Source organism: Notothenia rossii, assembly GCF_949606895.1.
Source record: "Notothenia rossii genome assembly, chromosome: 3".
Classification (NCBI taxonomy): Eukaryota; Metazoa; Chordata; class Actinopteri; order Perciformes; family Nototheniidae; genus Notothenia; species Notothenia rossii.
This window is the reverse complement of record NC_136901.1, coordinates 44,634,129-44,650,461: the sequence shown is the minus strand read 5'-3', so window position 1 is coordinate 44,650,461 and position 16,333 is coordinate 44,634,129. Positions and strand designations below refer to the sequence as shown.

At 40.1% G+C, this 16,333-nt stretch overlaps 1 protein-coding gene across 2 annotated transcripts; it reads right to left on the bottom strand.

Annotated features, from left to right (window-relative positions):
- Positions 1–1,003: 1,003 nt before the first annotated feature.
- sgms2b (sphingomyelin synthase 2b) lies at positions 1,004–15,225 on the bottom strand. 2 transcript variants are annotated; one of them, XM_079670243.1, is made up of 8 exons: positions 15,045–15,225; positions 10,984–11,814; positions 10,258–10,563; positions 7,413–7,530; positions 7,278–7,335; positions 6,025–6,120; positions 5,587–5,753; positions 1,004–3,198 (listed from the first exon to the last, which is right to left on the bottom strand). In XM_079670243.1, exons 2-8 carry the CDS (start codon positions 11,214–11,216, stop codon positions 3,025–3,027), a joined length of 1,152 nt encoding a protein of 383 aa, XP_079526369.1. In that variant the 5' UTR covers positions 11,217–11,814; positions 15,045–15,225; the 3' UTR covers positions 1,004–3,024. The 2 variants fall into 2 exon arrangements, with proteins under 2 accessions (XP_079526369.1, XP_079526370.1); XM_079670244.1 differs by having other exon boundaries at positions 10,258–10,560.
- Positions 15,226–16,333: the final 1,108 nt, after the last annotated feature.

Genomic DNA, 16,333 nt, shown 5'->3' with positions numbered 1-16,333 from the left:
TGCCTTCTTCTGGTGATTTATCTGACGTTCAGCGCTCCGTCTTTTAACCTCTTTTGCTTTCTCTTTCTTGATCTTCCTTAGCAACCTTCATTGTAGTCATCAACAGTGGTCTGTACTACTGTATTAACAACGTGTCACAGGTTCAATGAATCAGAATCGAGTATTCAACTAAGCCGTGTAATAAAAGTTGTGAGTAGCCTTAATGGCCTACACAGTTGTTATGCTATACCACATTGTCCTTCACTGGATGTATAATGAGCTGCACTTAACTACATTTTAGCATTTAAAATACTTAGCCATTCTTTTAAGGTTATTTTGGTAGAGTAACTCAAAAATAGGCTAATATAAAAGTAGTGTTAGTCATTACATTTCAGAGACAGTAATATTGTAATGTAACGTAGCCTATTACTTAAAAAAGACATTAGTAAGTAATGTAGGCTACTGTCTTACATTTTGGAAGTAACTTGCCCAACAACACTGCAGATGATCCAGTCATCTCGATGTTGCTTTCGGGCTGTGAATAAACAACTTGTGTTTTACTTTTAGGCTATCAAAGCTACTATACATCACATTAAGAATGATGTACAAATGTTTTATATGTATTCAACGTGTGCCCCGCTGGACTTACTTTTATGTGGTTGACTGTTACTGTGACATATCAGCATAGCCACGGAAGATAGCTTGTGTGTTTCATTCCCATGCATCAAGGTTATTTTCATGTATGTAATTGTTTTTCCTGCACAGTGTAGAGTCTTGTTGTGATGAGAGGGATACAGGTATTTCATCAAAAAAACGTGCTCCCTGGAGAATAGCTACAGAATTGATATCACAATTTAATCGGAGCTGATCACAACTTGTCATGAGTGATCCAGTCATGTCGATGAGCGTTTGTGAATAAACAACTTGTGTTTTACTTTTAGGCTGTCTGAAGGTATGGACAGCTATCAAAGCTAATATACATCACATTAAGAACGATGAACAAATGAAAGTCGGAAACAAATAATATAATTTAAATGATTTATTCAAGTTTGCAATATTTTGAACAGGCATCTACACAGTCACCTACTTTGTAATGTTCGATACCTCCCTGTAAGCGTCACGATATCGACCTCTCCCCCACAACCTCACATACGAGTACTGAATGTGCATCAAAGTGATCCTATGGAGGCAGATATAGCAAAAGATGAACGTAAACGACAAACGATGTTTCTTTCCTGGTAAGTCAACAATGGGTCCTCAATGTACACGCCCCGGATTCCTATGACGAAAATAATAGAATGTCGCCAGTTGTCATGACTCAACTTGTACTGTAACACCGGAACAATATTCTGTCTGTAACACTACCGCGCCTTTTTTAATTAAAGTATCCCATTTGAATCTTTTCAGAGACTCCATTTAGTCTCATTTTAAAGCTACTCTCCTGGACGCGAGAATAAAGAACATATTTAACACTACACACTGTATTAGGTCATTATATAACATGACATTTTCCTGTTTTTAATCTTACTGGGATCATTAGGATGAAGTACTAAAACCTATTTGCTTTTATTGTGTTTTTTTTAAATATGAGTTTTATATGCATGTAGTGGAGGAGAAAGTGCTCTATTTGTATTTCACTTAAAATGAACTTTACCTTTATGGAGCTTTATGAAACAACATTAATCTTCATTAATCCAACTGGTGGAAGTTGAAATTGTTTATTTTACAATAAAGAACAGTGTAAAAAAAGAGAGAAGGAGAGAACACTGAACTCAGCGTCTCAACACATTTTGACTTGTAAATATAACTTAACAATAATAAAGTATAGAAAGAAATGTACAACAATACTCATAATATCTTACTCTTACAAAACACTTTTTTCTGTCGTTAGCATGTGGCTAACTGCACCCAAAACAATGAGCAAATATGTCCAAAGTAATGAAGTTAGCTGTGAAAATGTCCCTAGCACTTCAGCATTGACCCTGAATATCTAGCTAGCTAGCCAAACAACACTCAGAAATAAATCTCATTATTTCTTTGTCGGTCGATGTTACATTTACCATTCATGTATGTCTGAACAACTTTTTGACCAAACTGAACTTAGCCTTGAAAATGCTAAATGGCTAACTATTTTAGGTCCTGAAACTCTAGCTAGTTTAACAACTAAACAGTAATAAATATTCTCAATATGTAAACATTCAGCTTCATAATTAGTGGTTGGGAGGAGATACTTTTACCATTCATGGAGGCTACTCTTGTTGTAGTTAGCATGTTGCTAACCGCAATCCAAAACCTAAACAAGTTAAAAACTGAGGATTTCCACTAGTAATGAATCTTAGGTTGTAAATCTCTGTCTAGCTAACAAACTAAATTATATTCTACATATTGAAATACTTAGCCTTATTGTTATTTGTTGGGAAGTGGTACATTTACCTTTCACGGATGCAAAAGCATATTTTTAACCAATGCCATAAGGATTGAATCTCAAAAGGCTACGTTTCTAGCTATATATCTTTGATCATGAATCTGTGGCTAGCTAACAAACTAACAACTTAGAAATAATCTGACTATACGTTTTGGGGCGCTGTAACATGTGCCTTAATGTTTGCTTAAAGATGTATAAATATCATTATTATCCTAGAAGTCCCTATAGCATTGTTACCATTAGTGCACTAGCATGTGTTAGCTAAACAACAAGCTTTCACTACACAGCGTAAGGACTCTTTGTGGACTATTTTACAACATTTTACAAAAAATAACCCATTTCGAGGACATTTTTCTTGATGATAAACCCAGAAGCACCAGCTGCAGGAATCAGAGCAGCAGATGCTTTAAGCGGCCACCATCTTTGTTAATACGCTTACATTTACATTCAAAACAAAGAAGAGGAACCATGGATTGACTGATTTTCTCCGCCGTCGTCGGTCCTGTAAAAATAAATCCCAGGCGTTCCTGATGATGTAAACTTGTCGTCATTTCAGTGTCAAGCAGAGGAAATATTAATAAATAAAGCTTTGTTCAAACAGGATGCATGATGGTTAATCCTCACTCGTCCCTCCCTCCCTCCACTATCCGGTACCGCTGTCTGCAGGACGAGGGCAGCGCCACCGGCCACGAGAACACGACGGGAACTGTGGTTCTGACGTTCTTCTCCAGGAAGTTAAAGATTGGGTTCCACCACGTCCTCGACAGGAAGTTGTTGGGAGCCTGACGCAGAGCCTGGGCAGAGAAAGGAATCAGGAGAACTTATTAATAAAACAATAACAGATTCTTAAGAAGCACCATATTTGATTGTGTCTATTTGCCCAAAATAAGATAGGATTAAGACTATTTTGAATAAAATAATGAGGTATACGTTTTTTTTTTTAAATATGTCTTGAAAGTTGTTTTACTGTTTTTATTTTAGTTTTTCTTTGGACATTTTATTGGCAATTTTTTTTTTAATTTAATTGCTAAAATAATCACGAATACGTAATCAAAAATAACACTTTACTGGTTTCAGATTCTTAAAAAGCACCACATTTGATTGTGTCTATTTGCCCAAAATAAGATTGTTGTATTTGTTGTCTTAAAAGTTGTTTTACTTTTTTAATTTCTTTAGTTTAGTTTTTTTCCGGACATTTAATGAGCTAAACAATTAATTTATTGCAAGAATAATCACAACTTTAGGTAAAACATATATCAAGAAGTTGTTTTAATGTTATTTATTTTCTATAAAACATTTGAGCTATTTCAAAAATAACATAACATATGTTAACAAGCCCTTAAAATTACATATAAGCAGACGAAGGTGTTCAGTGATTAAAATTAAAAAAATTACAAGAACTGAGCCATTAAATCCAGGAAATTACTCGAGCTTAAACCATCAATTGATTACTAAACAAAAAATGTACCTGCAGCTGTATAGTTCAGGGGTTTTCAAAGTGTGGGAAGGTGAGCCTCCCCTCAGAGAACATAAGAACAGCCGCCCCCCCCCCCCTCCCAATTATTATTGCTATTATTATTATTATTATTATTATTATTATTATTATTATTATTATTATTATTGTTGCTATAATGCAGGGGCATTCAACTGCATTTCAAAGAGGTCCAGTAAGAGAACATGTCATTAAATGCTCTGTTTTCGCTGTCTACCTTCCGCCATTTGAAATTACTCCGACTGTTTCTCTCCTCTTGTCTCGTCTCTGTGTGTGTGTTTGAATCTATCGTGCTGACTGCACCGATTTGATTGGCTGAGTAGCGTCACCTCCTTAAAACATTAAACAATAACTTTTTAAAGTATTTTTTATCTTTATCTTATAATAAATGTTTTTACTTTTTTAAAACTTTTTCAACATGGTGGATAAATCCTTACATGCTCCCGGCAACACACTGAACGTCAACTTTGCCTCCTTATTACACTCAGCCCTACTTTAGTGGGAACAATGAGTCTGCGTCTTTGATGCGCACAGGCGGATGAAGCGGGGATGCAATGTAGACGGGAATCATCCTCTGGCTGCAGCCTTGACCGGCACTTACTTTTGATCAAAGTCAATGCGGAAAACCTGCACCTACACAGGTAGGTCGACAAGGCAGCACAACAGATTATCAATTCCACCTCTGAGGACCTCTCCAGAGATGCATGGTTGGCCTCTGCTTGGAAGCAGGAGTGGGAGCTAGCCCTCCCGCATCCATCGCTACATCTGGGACCCAGGAGATGGCGCCATAGGAGGAGACGACCTACCACGCCGGCAATGGACCACACTAAACCGCCTACGAACTGGGGTCGGTCGCTTCAAAACATCAATGAAGAAGTGGGGCCTGGCAGACAGTTCTGCATGCAAGTGCGGTGACCCTGAACAGACTGCCGAACATGTAATAACCACCTGCCCTTTATATAGACCACCCTCGGAAGCCAGCCTCTTCGACCAGAGATGCGGGCATGGCTACACGACACCGAGTTGGACCTCTGACGTTACACGAAAGAAGAAGAAGGTAGGTCGAGGCAGGGGCGGACTGGGACTAAAAATCAGCCCTGGAATCTCACCCAGCCCAGCCCACACAAATTGGTAGAGCACGCTAGTGAACTGTCAACGGGGGGGGGAGCCTCGCTGCGTGGAAACGGCCCGCTGAACGGACCTCTGTCGCCTGTCAGCGCAACTTAAATGATGCCGTTTAAAAACATGAAAAATAAAGGGCGGTGCCGGCCGTCAGCGAACCGAGCCGGCCGTCAACGGCCTGCTGACGACCGGCCGTTCTTTGATTCTCCAGAACACAGAGATGGCCAGTCCGCCCCTGGGTGGAGATGAAGGGAATGGGCACTTTTACAGCCTTTTTGGCGAGGTGGGGGAACTCGGTCTCCACAGACGGCCAAAAGTGTGCAAGTGACACTTTACTCATCTTTTTCTCGTAGTTTGTTTCTCACGCTGCACCTCCCCTGAAGCTCTCTGGCGCCCCCCCCCAGGGAAGCGCGCCTCACACTTTGAAAACCGCTGGTATAGTTAATAGTTTTGTGTGTGTGTGTGTGTGTGTGTGTGTGTGTGTGTGTGTGTGTGTGTGTGTGTGTGTGTGTGTGTGTGTGTGTGTGTGTGTGTGTGTGTGTGTGTGTGTGTGTGTGTGTGAACCTACATGTGTGTTGGCCATGGTGTGGTACCACCAGAAGGTCCTGGTGGTGGCGAAGTACCCGACCACCACGTCGATGCTGTAGTGCTCGTGACCAATCAGGATGCAGAGAACCCCCGAGGCGCTGAGGCACCAACAGATCCATCGATACCACCACATCCACCGGGGAGAGTCTGAAACACACACACACACGTCACACACATGTTCCTGGACGTAGCACTGCTGTACATCACACTATGGATGTGGGAAGAATATCTTTGGTTTTGACACGAGATGTTGATGTGTACATAAATACAGATGTTAGTATTTGAATATAGACAGTTGCTTGCTTGAAGTAATATTGAAAGATTCACAAAGATTTTCTGACTAATTACAAATACTAATACAAAATATCTCATTAAATTGAGTAATGGACATGTATGCAGATAAAGTGTGTGTACTCACACTCTTGGATGAAGAGGTAGGACAGCGTACACATGACGGTGTGACCGCTGTACAAGAAGTCACCGCACATCAGCTGAGAGCCGGTCAGAGACAAACCTAAACAACAAACAAACAGAAACAAAACAACAACAACAAAATCAGTGGAAAAGTTTGACCAGTCTTTAGCCAGAATGATATGATCTGCCCCTGCAAATCAGACGGGCCTCCACACTGTCTGTGTTTAAATCGCTCCTTAAAACCCACCGCTTCTCCTTAGCATTTTGACATCTAGTAGATTGTTGCTTTTATTGCTTTTAAACTGTCTATTGTTTTTACTTTTACTTGTTTTATGGTGTGTGATTTGTGTATGTTTGTTTGTTTATTTGACTGTACAGCACTTTGGTCTGGAGGTTTTAAAGGTCCCATGTGATGGCCATTTCCACTGATCATAATTCCATTGTTGAGGTCTACTAGAATAGATTTATATTGTGCAAATTTTTTTTTTTTCAAACAGCATCTCTGTAAACTACGTGTATTCACTGAATTTCACTCTCTGCCTTTAACGGCTCGTTGTAGCTCCAGTAGCTCCAGCCCCCACCCTCCCTGTGAGCACAGTGTGCTCTGATTGGTCGGGACGTTGTGAATCGCGCTGAGCTCCGTGGAGGTGTTGTTTCCTTGTTTAGCGATACACAGCGAAACACAGCCAAACTCACCCTGAGCACACATAAAGTCACAGCCGAAGTAAAAACAATCAGTGTGTCTTGATATTGAGTCAGAAAAAGGTTGAAAAACGCTGTGAGAATGGGTCTGCAGAGAGAATCCCAACTGTCTGTTATCAGCCTGCAGCCAGGGAGGAGAGATCAGCAGAGCTGCCTGCACTGAGTGTGTGTGTGAGGAAGTCCGTGGATTGGTCAATTTGGACCAATCAGCACGGGCTTAACGTAACGGCTCCGCGGACGTAACGTAACGGCTCCACGGATTGGTCAATTTGGTTCCGGGTAACGCATGACATCATGCCGTACCCGGAAGAATCAATGGACAGTGACGTATCTCCAACGAGGCGTTTTGGGGAGGTCTTCTCTGTGTAAGAGTTTTACTCGCTACAGGGTGTACTTTGAGGGTTTTGACTCTGCAGACCGTTTACATGCAGAAAAACCTTCATAACACACAAGGGGACGGGTGATAACCGTCATGCATGACATGGGACCTTTAAAGTGCTTTATAAATAAAGCTCTATATTGTATATTTTTAAAAGTTGAGTGTTTGGGTGTTACCTCCTCCTGAGATCAGACTCAGAATCCTCCAGATCTTCCCCGTTGAGTCGTTGTACAGCTGCAGGAAACAGAACATACTGTAAGGAGGAAACAGGTAAACATGCAGTAAATGTACAGGATGTTGTGTATTTGTACCTTTGGGGCGCAGACCATGTGTTTCCCCGGCACCGGCAGCGTGGTGATGTACATGGTGACGCAGCGGTACAGGTACAGGGTCCCGATCATGAAGAAACAGCGACGGACGATTATAGCTCTGCAGAGAGAAGACGTTTACTTCAATAAATATTAAAAAATATATACATTTCATCCGTGCAGCTACCACTTAGGGACATCTTCCCTTAGCTGTTGCAATAAGTCAACGTTAGATAAGTCTAAAGTTAGATAAGTCTAAAGTTAGATCGCTCAATTGTTAGTCATTTATCCTGAAGAAATGTCTTGTTTTATATCATATATATATATATATATATATATATATATGATATATATATATGTCTCTAGTTATTGTGCTTTTTATCTTGTTTTTAATTATTGTTTTATTATTTTAGTCCTATTGTGTTATTTTATATTTGTTCCCTGTACAGCACTTTGGTCAACTGAGGTTGTTTTAAATGTGCTATATAAATAAATAAAGATTGAGATATGTACTTTGAATATCTTGGAAGAAAATATTCGCTAGTGGCAACCCAAACCAGTGAGAACCCACTAATCCTCCTGTTACTGCCCTCTCGACCTAAACACTTTTCAACCTCATTTCTCAGAACGACTCTGTACTGCGAGTGCTTGTACTAATATAACACGACCTGGTACGGCAGCTGCAGCGTCCTGAACCGTAACGGTACGTCTACACTACAGGCATCAAAAAATGCTTTCAACGCTTCGCCCCTTCACTTGAATGGGGTGACGTAGAAGATTTTTAATCTTCGCCGAACTGCATTGTGGGGAGCATGGCATGGCTTTGCAAGCATCACGAGCATCTATCGGCATCAAAAGTTGAACAATGTTCAACTTTTGAGGCTCGATGCTTGGCATCAGCCAATGAAATCCCGTTTATGCAAATCCCGCCAGTGCAAGCGCAGCCAATCAAACCGCGTGCAAGCTGGGAGAGCCAGACCGCAGTTCATTTCCTCATATTCCAAACGAGATATTACGGTAGCAAATCACCCGGTTCTTTACGACCGGAACTATTTTCCGGGATACAAACCGGAGGAACCAGGCATGGAGGGAGGTGGCAGAGACAGTGGGTGAAACTGATCGTTTTTTCGCCTGTTTGGAGAGTTTATATCCAGTTTACTTCGTTTTAATATTGCTATTGCTTTGTATGTCGGGGGCGGGAGATTCATGTGATTGGTTGCTCGCAAAAAATCGCCAAGCTTCAGACACGCCCAGCTCCAAGATTTTTTCATGCCTGTAGTGTAGACGGGCCGTAAGGCTTTACAGAGGGTGGTGAAAACTGCACAGAACATCACCAGGACGGAGCTGCCATCCGTGGAGGACCTTTACTCCCAGCGGCTCAGGAAGAAAGCTCTCAGGATTATCAAAGACCCCCATCACCCCAGCCACACACTGATCTGTCTGCTGCCGTCTGGCAGGCGGTACCACAGCATCCGGACTAAAACCACCAGACTCAGGGACAGCTTCATCCCACAGGCCAGAAGACTGTTATATAGCTGAACTGTTGAAACAACATCCATAACATTCATCTGTTCGCATCTTGCATCTACTTATTTATCTAAATAGTTATCACTGCAATACACCGTATTTAATTTCGCCTTAGTAGTTGCAGTCGTAGTAGTAGTAGTAGTACAGATTTGGGTAATCGTACTTGTACTGTGCAACACGTAGTAGTAGTTGCAGTAATAGAAGCAGTACTAGTAATAGTAGTAGTAGTAGCAGTATAGATTTGGGGTAACCGTACTTCTGTTTGAGGAAGAGCATTAGTAGTAGCAGTAGTAATACTAGTAGTACTAGTAGCAGTAGTAATAATAATAGTAGTAGTAGTAATAATAATAATAATAATAATAATAAGGGATGCACGATATTGGTTTTTTGAAACCGATACCTTCCTGCTTCTCAAGACCGATACCGATAATAATATGATATATATATATATATTAAAAATGTACCTGTAGTTTTTTCCTCGTTTTAGCCCTGGGGTCGTCTCTGGCAAACTTCTTGCCTTTTTCAAAAGCCTCGTCGATAGGTAAAAGCCCGGTGCCTTTGCAGCTGGCTTTGGATTCGCCGCTAGTTTAGCAGCGCAGGCTTCTTCGTACGCTTTTAACACACCATCGTAGCGATGGCGATGTTTCAGGTGACTAATCAGGTTGGAAGTATTATAGCTCGTTGCCTTTTTCCCTCCTCGTGGAACTTCTGCATTGCATTCGTTAATACAAATAGCAAGCGAACTATCTAACTCTGAAACTTTGAAATAGTCCCATACTACCGACGACATGTTTGTTTACTGTCCTGGCTTCACGGCCGCACACCATTTACGTCACAGCCAGGCATGAGTTAGGGAGCGCTGTGAAAAACTCCCCTCTTCCTAAACCACTAATACCACAGTAATGGCAAAACGGGAGGAGCCGAGTGAAAAACAAGCACCCCTCATCCCAATCCACCCACGCCGCAGAATGTTTTTCTTTTTTCTTTACCCAAAAAAAATATTGTATATTATCGGGGCTATTAATACTTTTATCGAGATGACGTCATAATTCCTAATATCGGACCGATAATTATCGGGCCGATAATTATCGTGCACCACAATAGTAGTCATAGTAGCAGTAGTAATAATAGTAGTAGTAGCAGTAGTAATAATAATAATAGTAGTGGTAGTAGTAGTAGTAGTAGTAGTAGTAGTAGTAGTAGTAGTAGATGTTGTAGTAGTAGTAGTAGTAGTAGTAGTAGTAGTAGTAGTAGTAGTAGTAGTAGTAGTAGTAGTAGTAGTAGTAGTAGTAGTAATAGTATAGATTTGGGGTAACCCTACTTGTGTTTGAGGAAGAACAGCTGCACCAGCCACAGTCCGCAGAGGATCAGTCCGTTGACCTCGGTGACGGTGAACGCCCACGGCACGCGGTCCACGTAGTCGAAGAACTTATCGGGCAGCGGTGGGCTCACGGATTTGTCGGGCACTCGTTCGTGGATCACGGTGATGATGACGGTGGTGAAGAAGAGGATGAAGACGGAGTAGAGGAAGGCCACACCCGTCTTCCACCACTCGGCGGGGAGGCGGTCGGCGCGTTCCTCCGACACCGCGATCTTCACGTAGTCACATCGGCTCTGCAGCCGGCTGCTGCGAATCAGAATCAGAATACCTTTATTATGGGGAACATTTACATTGTTACAGCAGAAAAGACAGCTTAATGTCATAACGATGTTTTGTCTTGTGTAGCCATTAGCCAAGCAGCAACCAAGGTAACCCCCCCTCCCCCCCACCTGAATGTCCTCTACACCATTGAGTTATTTTTAACCAAATCTCTCTCAGAGGGGCGTGGGGAGGGGCTCCTTATTTTCATCTAAAGTACTTTGGAAACAGGGCTGAAAACAGAGGGGATTATGGGTAATGCTGCAATGATCTGTTTGGTGTTTCAGCCAATCAGAGACAGGCTCTGTTTATATCTGACACCTGTGATATATTGATGAAACACAGTATGATAGGGGAACTTTAAAGATACAAAATTATAATAAAAAAAGTTATTATAAATTATATTGCCTCAGAGACTGGATCAGCTGGTTCTGTTTCAAAATACTGCTCAGCATCTTGTTGCCTTCCTGCGCCGTCTTTTTCCCGTCGGCGGGCGACGATGGCGTCGGCGAGGAAGCGTGGCAGACGGGGTTTCCGTTGGCGATAATCGGAGGAGGCGTTTCCGGATCCGTTGTGGTGACGTTGACCTCCAAGTGGGGCCGGATGTCATCGCTGTCCTGGATCAGCTCTGAAGCCGCCATTTTTGTACTTGAATACCTCTTCAACCAATAAGGAAGACGTTATTTCATTCAACGTCCAATCACAGGCTTTGGAATTAGTCAGCTGACCAATTGAAATCAGTTCAACTACACGACAAAGGCTTAACAAAATCCCTTCAATAATCCAACGAAAATACACTTTCTACTTTAGTTCCTCCTTGACCAATAAGGAAGAACTTCTTTTGTATGACGACCAATAACAGGCTTTGGAATGAGTCAGCTGACCAATTGAAATCAGTTCAACGAGACGAGAAAGGCTTCCTCTATCAAGTGTTGACTTCTCCGGGTTCAATAATCCAACGAAAAACTGGTCAAAAGTCAGTTTGAACTTTAATTCCTCATCGACCAATAAGGAAGAACTTCTCTTGTGTTACGACCAATCACAGGCTTTGGAATGAGTCAGCTGACCAATAAAAATCAGCTTAACTTGAAAAAAAAAGCTTGAGTTTCAGAAATATTCCTCTATCAGGTTGACAGGTCAAAAGTCAGACATTACTGATTAAAAACTTAATATGTTGATAGATATAAGAAGTCAAAATGGTGGCAGGGGGTTGGTCGAAGAGGATGAGTCAGCACTAATCTGAAAAAGACACAAAAACATTTTATTTAGAACATTTTTTAATTCGTTTTCTTATTTATTTCTATATAAATGTAACTACAGATAGACCTAACATTCAACAGAAATATAAAAAATAAATGTAATTATTTACTAGTTTAATTAATAGGAAAAGTGCCCAATATTAGACATTTCTGTTAATAGGCTATTACTCCATTCATAGTCCCTTTTAATCAAATATAATATGTATATATAATTACAATATACAGTATTTTATTCTACGTCTAAATAATAAAATAAAATGTTTTCTTTCTTTTCTTTTTAGATAAATATTATTACAGGGTTAGGGTTCATAAACATTACTATAAATGCAAATAATAATTAAATATTCTTTCTTTAAAATGTATTAAAAACAGAGGCTCTTTAGACAGGAGATGTAATATATTTATCTTCCACTTGTTTTATTTAAATGTATATATTATTAAAATAAACAGCATTTTATTCTACAGTACATCATTTAATTTGACAATCGGATTATAACTGCATTTTGCTTGCTTTATTTTTACATCTTGAAACTTCTGATTTGTATTCTCAAAAAACTCCAAACTACTACAAAGCCTTTTGCAAACTCCCTTCACATTTCAGCCACGTTTTCTGCATTCATAACAACTCACTTTTCATACATTAGACTTGATTTTTACAAATTTAAATTATCAGCAGATCACATTTAAACTAATCTAATGCAGTTTCTCTGTAACCTGGTTTTGTAATATGCAGCAGCGTTGTTATCGTCAGAGGAATCATGCGTCACTAAATCAGGGACAATTTTTAAAGGGAGTTTTTAACTGCTGTGACGCCTGGATTTGTGGTGCAGGAATGTTTCTTTATTGCTGTGGTTAATCGAGTCCCTGCGGGTGACAGACCTCAGACACACTGTATACACACAGATACTGTTTACACAAACAAGGAAGAAGGCTTTAATTAGAATGACTGTTTTGACTATTAGTCACCTGAGGCTGCCACTCCCTTTAAATCAGACACACCCCCACACCCCACACCCCCCCACACCCCCCCACACCCCCCCCCCCCCCCCCCCCCCCCCACCACACACACACACACACACACACACACACACACACACACACACACACACACACACACACACACACACACACACACACACACACACACACACACACACACACACACACACACACACACACACACACACACACACACACACACACACACACACACACACACACACACACACACACACACACACACACACACACACACACACACACACGGCTTTTCACAAGCTGAAACTTGGCTTTTGGTAGAAAACGAGTCTGACAACATTGACGTCCTATCAAGAAGGAACCAGAATTCAACAAAATATCGTTTTGTTTTTTTTGCTTAAGTGCTGAGAGTGAGCTTTAAAAAGTGACATGTTTTCTCTCTTTGTAAATACAAAATAAAAGCCCTGTGCAGCTCTAACAGTGTGCATACAAGAACACGTTCACTGTGGTGTGAAATGTTGTGCACAGTGGAGGTATTTAGCAGCAGAGAGAGAAATGACTCACAATATAAAGAGGACATCTCATGTTCAGGTGTATATCAGTATGTAGTGTCTCTACTTTAAAGAGTCCTCTCCTGCTGATGTTCAGGTGTATATCAGTATGTAGTGTCTCTACTTTAAAGAGTCCTCTCCTGCTGATGTTCAGGTGTATATCAGTATGTAGTGTCTCTACTTTAAAGAGTCCTCTCCTGCTGATGTTCAGGTGTATATCAGTATGTAGTGTCTCTACTTTAAAGAGTCCTCTCCTGCTGATGTTCAGGTGTATATCAGTATGTAGTGTCTCTACTTTAAAGAGTCCTCTCCTGCTGATGTTCAGATGTATATCAGTATGTAGTGTCTCTACTTTAAAGAGTCCTCTCCTGCTGATGTTCAGGTGTATATCAGTATGTAGTGTCTCTACTTTAAAGAGTCCTCTCCTGCTGATGTTCAGGTGTGTATAAGTATGTAGTGTCTCTACTTTAAAGAGTCCTCTCCTGCTGATGTTCAGGTGTATATCAGTATGTAGTGTCTCTACTTTAAAGAGTCCTCTCTTGCTGATGTTCAGGTGTACTGTTTATCAGTATGTAGTGTTTCTACTTTAAAGAGTCCTCTCCTGCTGATGTTCAGGTGTATATCAGTATGTAGTGTCTGTACTTTAAAGAGTCCTCTCCTGCTGAGGGTTCTCTCTCTTCAGATATTAGCGGTCTCCCCCTGTCAGTCTTGTGCTTCTGAATCAGAGTTAATTTGGGGAAATGTAGTTCTCGTGTCTTTAATCTAATCACAGCTAATCCCAGTGTGATTTTGCAGAGCTGTAAACTGGAAGAAATAAATAAAATGTCTGCAAACAGAAAGTAAAAAGATGTAGGTAAAAAGGTAGAAGTTAAGTACGTCCTCATATTTAAATAACACTTCCATTTTCTTTTCAGACTGTAATATTATCTATAATATGTTCAGTGTATTGTGTTGCATTTCTTTCAATAGGTTATTATAAAATACATGATTAGTTTCTTAATAAAGACAGTTCAAAACGGTTTTTTAAATGATTTAGGAAGGGTTATAATATATTTTCAAAAATAGGACATGATTAGGGTTTTAGTTACTTATCAGAAAAAAACAATAAGATGTGGGTTTGGGGAAAATCATAATGCAATTTTTTCAACTCAATTTCTGACTTTTTTTTGACCACATTTTAATTTCATATAGGCCTATTGATGTTGTGAATATTATACCTACTTAGTTACATCATTTTCCCGAATTGTTATTTCATCTTAATAGGTGGATTATTTATTGTACGCCCCAAAGTACGTTCATTTTAAGCGAAAAACAAACAAAGATGTAATTTAATTCTGGTGTTTTTCTCACTAAATAAAGTTAAAACACGATTAAAATGTAACAGATCGACCAATTGATTAATCGGCGTGTATTTTTTAGCGTTAATGTTGTGTTTAAATGTTGGATTATTTATTGTAGGAACCAAAAGACATTTATTTTAGGTGAAAACAAACAAAAATTGTCTCTAATTTTGATGTTTTTCTCACTAAATTAGGTAAAAACACAATTTATGTTTACCAGATCGACAAATAGATTAATTGGCGTGTATTTTTAAGCGTTAAAGTTGTGTTTACACTTTACATAAAAGTTCGGAAAGTTTAGATCGGGACAGGAAAACGTAAACAGGAACTGAGAAACTCACCTGTGTCCGTTGCTTTCCGTGTCTTTTCACTCCTCAAAGGGGTCAAAACGGCTCCAAAAGTTCCAATGTTATGACCCTGAGGCAGAAAACTAACCGATTGATCGATTAAATTGCAGATTTTTAACTCTTAAAGTCACTTTTTCGACTCCTGAAAATCGTCCCCTCCTCCTCCTCTCTCCTCATTCAACTGAGAAAACAAGCATGAGAGTTGCGAGTGTTTTCGGAGGGATATCCAAATATGGTGCGGCGACTTCCTCCCGGAAAATGTCGCACCATATTTGGACATCCCTCACCCTTCTGACGTAGCTCTGCTGTGACGTCAGACGACTCACCTGAGCTCGGAAGAACTTTTCCGTAAAATTGGCAAAAATAAGTACTTTTTTGTGAGGAAAAGCCAAAAAAAGAGTGGAAAATTAATCACAAAAATAAATAATACAATTAATAGGTCTTTGAATTCAAGATTCACTTTCCAATTTTTTAGCTGTCAATAAACAGCAAAAAAAAAAATCGATATCGTTATAATATGTTTTAATTAGCAATATCCTCGTTTTAAGGTGTATTTCTGTGACTTTTAGTTGGAACAAATCCTTGTGGTCTTTAAAGGTGTTAAGTTTGAGAAACCGGCTCGCGATACACTTTTTGTTATATTCCATGGAATGCTCTAAACATCCCGATAGCAATGAATATCTGAAGTGCTTTGACAAAAAATCCATAAAAGAAAGTCACCTATGGAAGCCGTGGTGCTGTAAAAAGCACGACCAATCATCTGAGCCGGCTAAAGTAACTGGATGGCCTACCTGCCTGTCAGCCTTCCATCTGTGCACAAACTTATCTCGTGCCCTCATTGGTCATGTGCGCGTTCGTGTGTGTTGGAGGAGGGGATTTTTTCCGGTTGTGTATTTTCAAATTCTAGCGCACTCGAGCTGCTTTCTCCAAAATTAACTACCCCACCTTTAAGGGGATTATCATCACTGAAGGGCATTTTTAGGGGGTTTACAATCCTTCAAAAGAGCTTAAACCTCTGGCTTAAACACAAACGATATGATTATTTTCCTACAGGTTGATTTCTTCCTCCTCTCTTCTCCCACTCATAAGGAACATAAGGAAGTTTGTTTTACTGCAGTTCAGGTTTCTTCCACCAGAGGGGGCTGAGTGTGTGCTGAAAACACCACACACACAACAACACTGCTGAACTCAATCTGTACACACACACTCTGTAAAATAACCCTTAAATTAAAGAAAAGTATAAAGAAACAGAGAATTACATGTGGAGTAATGAGAGGAAAATA

Excerpts from the sequence above, each read along its gene's own strand:
- sgms2b (XM_079670243.1), bottom strand. The coding sequence starts at position 11,216 with ATGGCGGCTTCAGAGCTGATCCAGGACAGCGATGACATCCGGCCCCAC. Across the intron at positions 10,564-10,983 it reads CAGCTGATCCAGTCTCTGAG|CAGCCGGCTGCAGAGCCGAT; the intron begins GCAATATAATTT and ends TCTGATTCGCAG. Across the intron at positions 5,754-6,024 it reads CTACCTCTTCATCCAAGAGT|ACTCTCCCCGGTGGATGTGG; the intron begins GTGAGTACACAC and ends TGTGTGTTTCAG.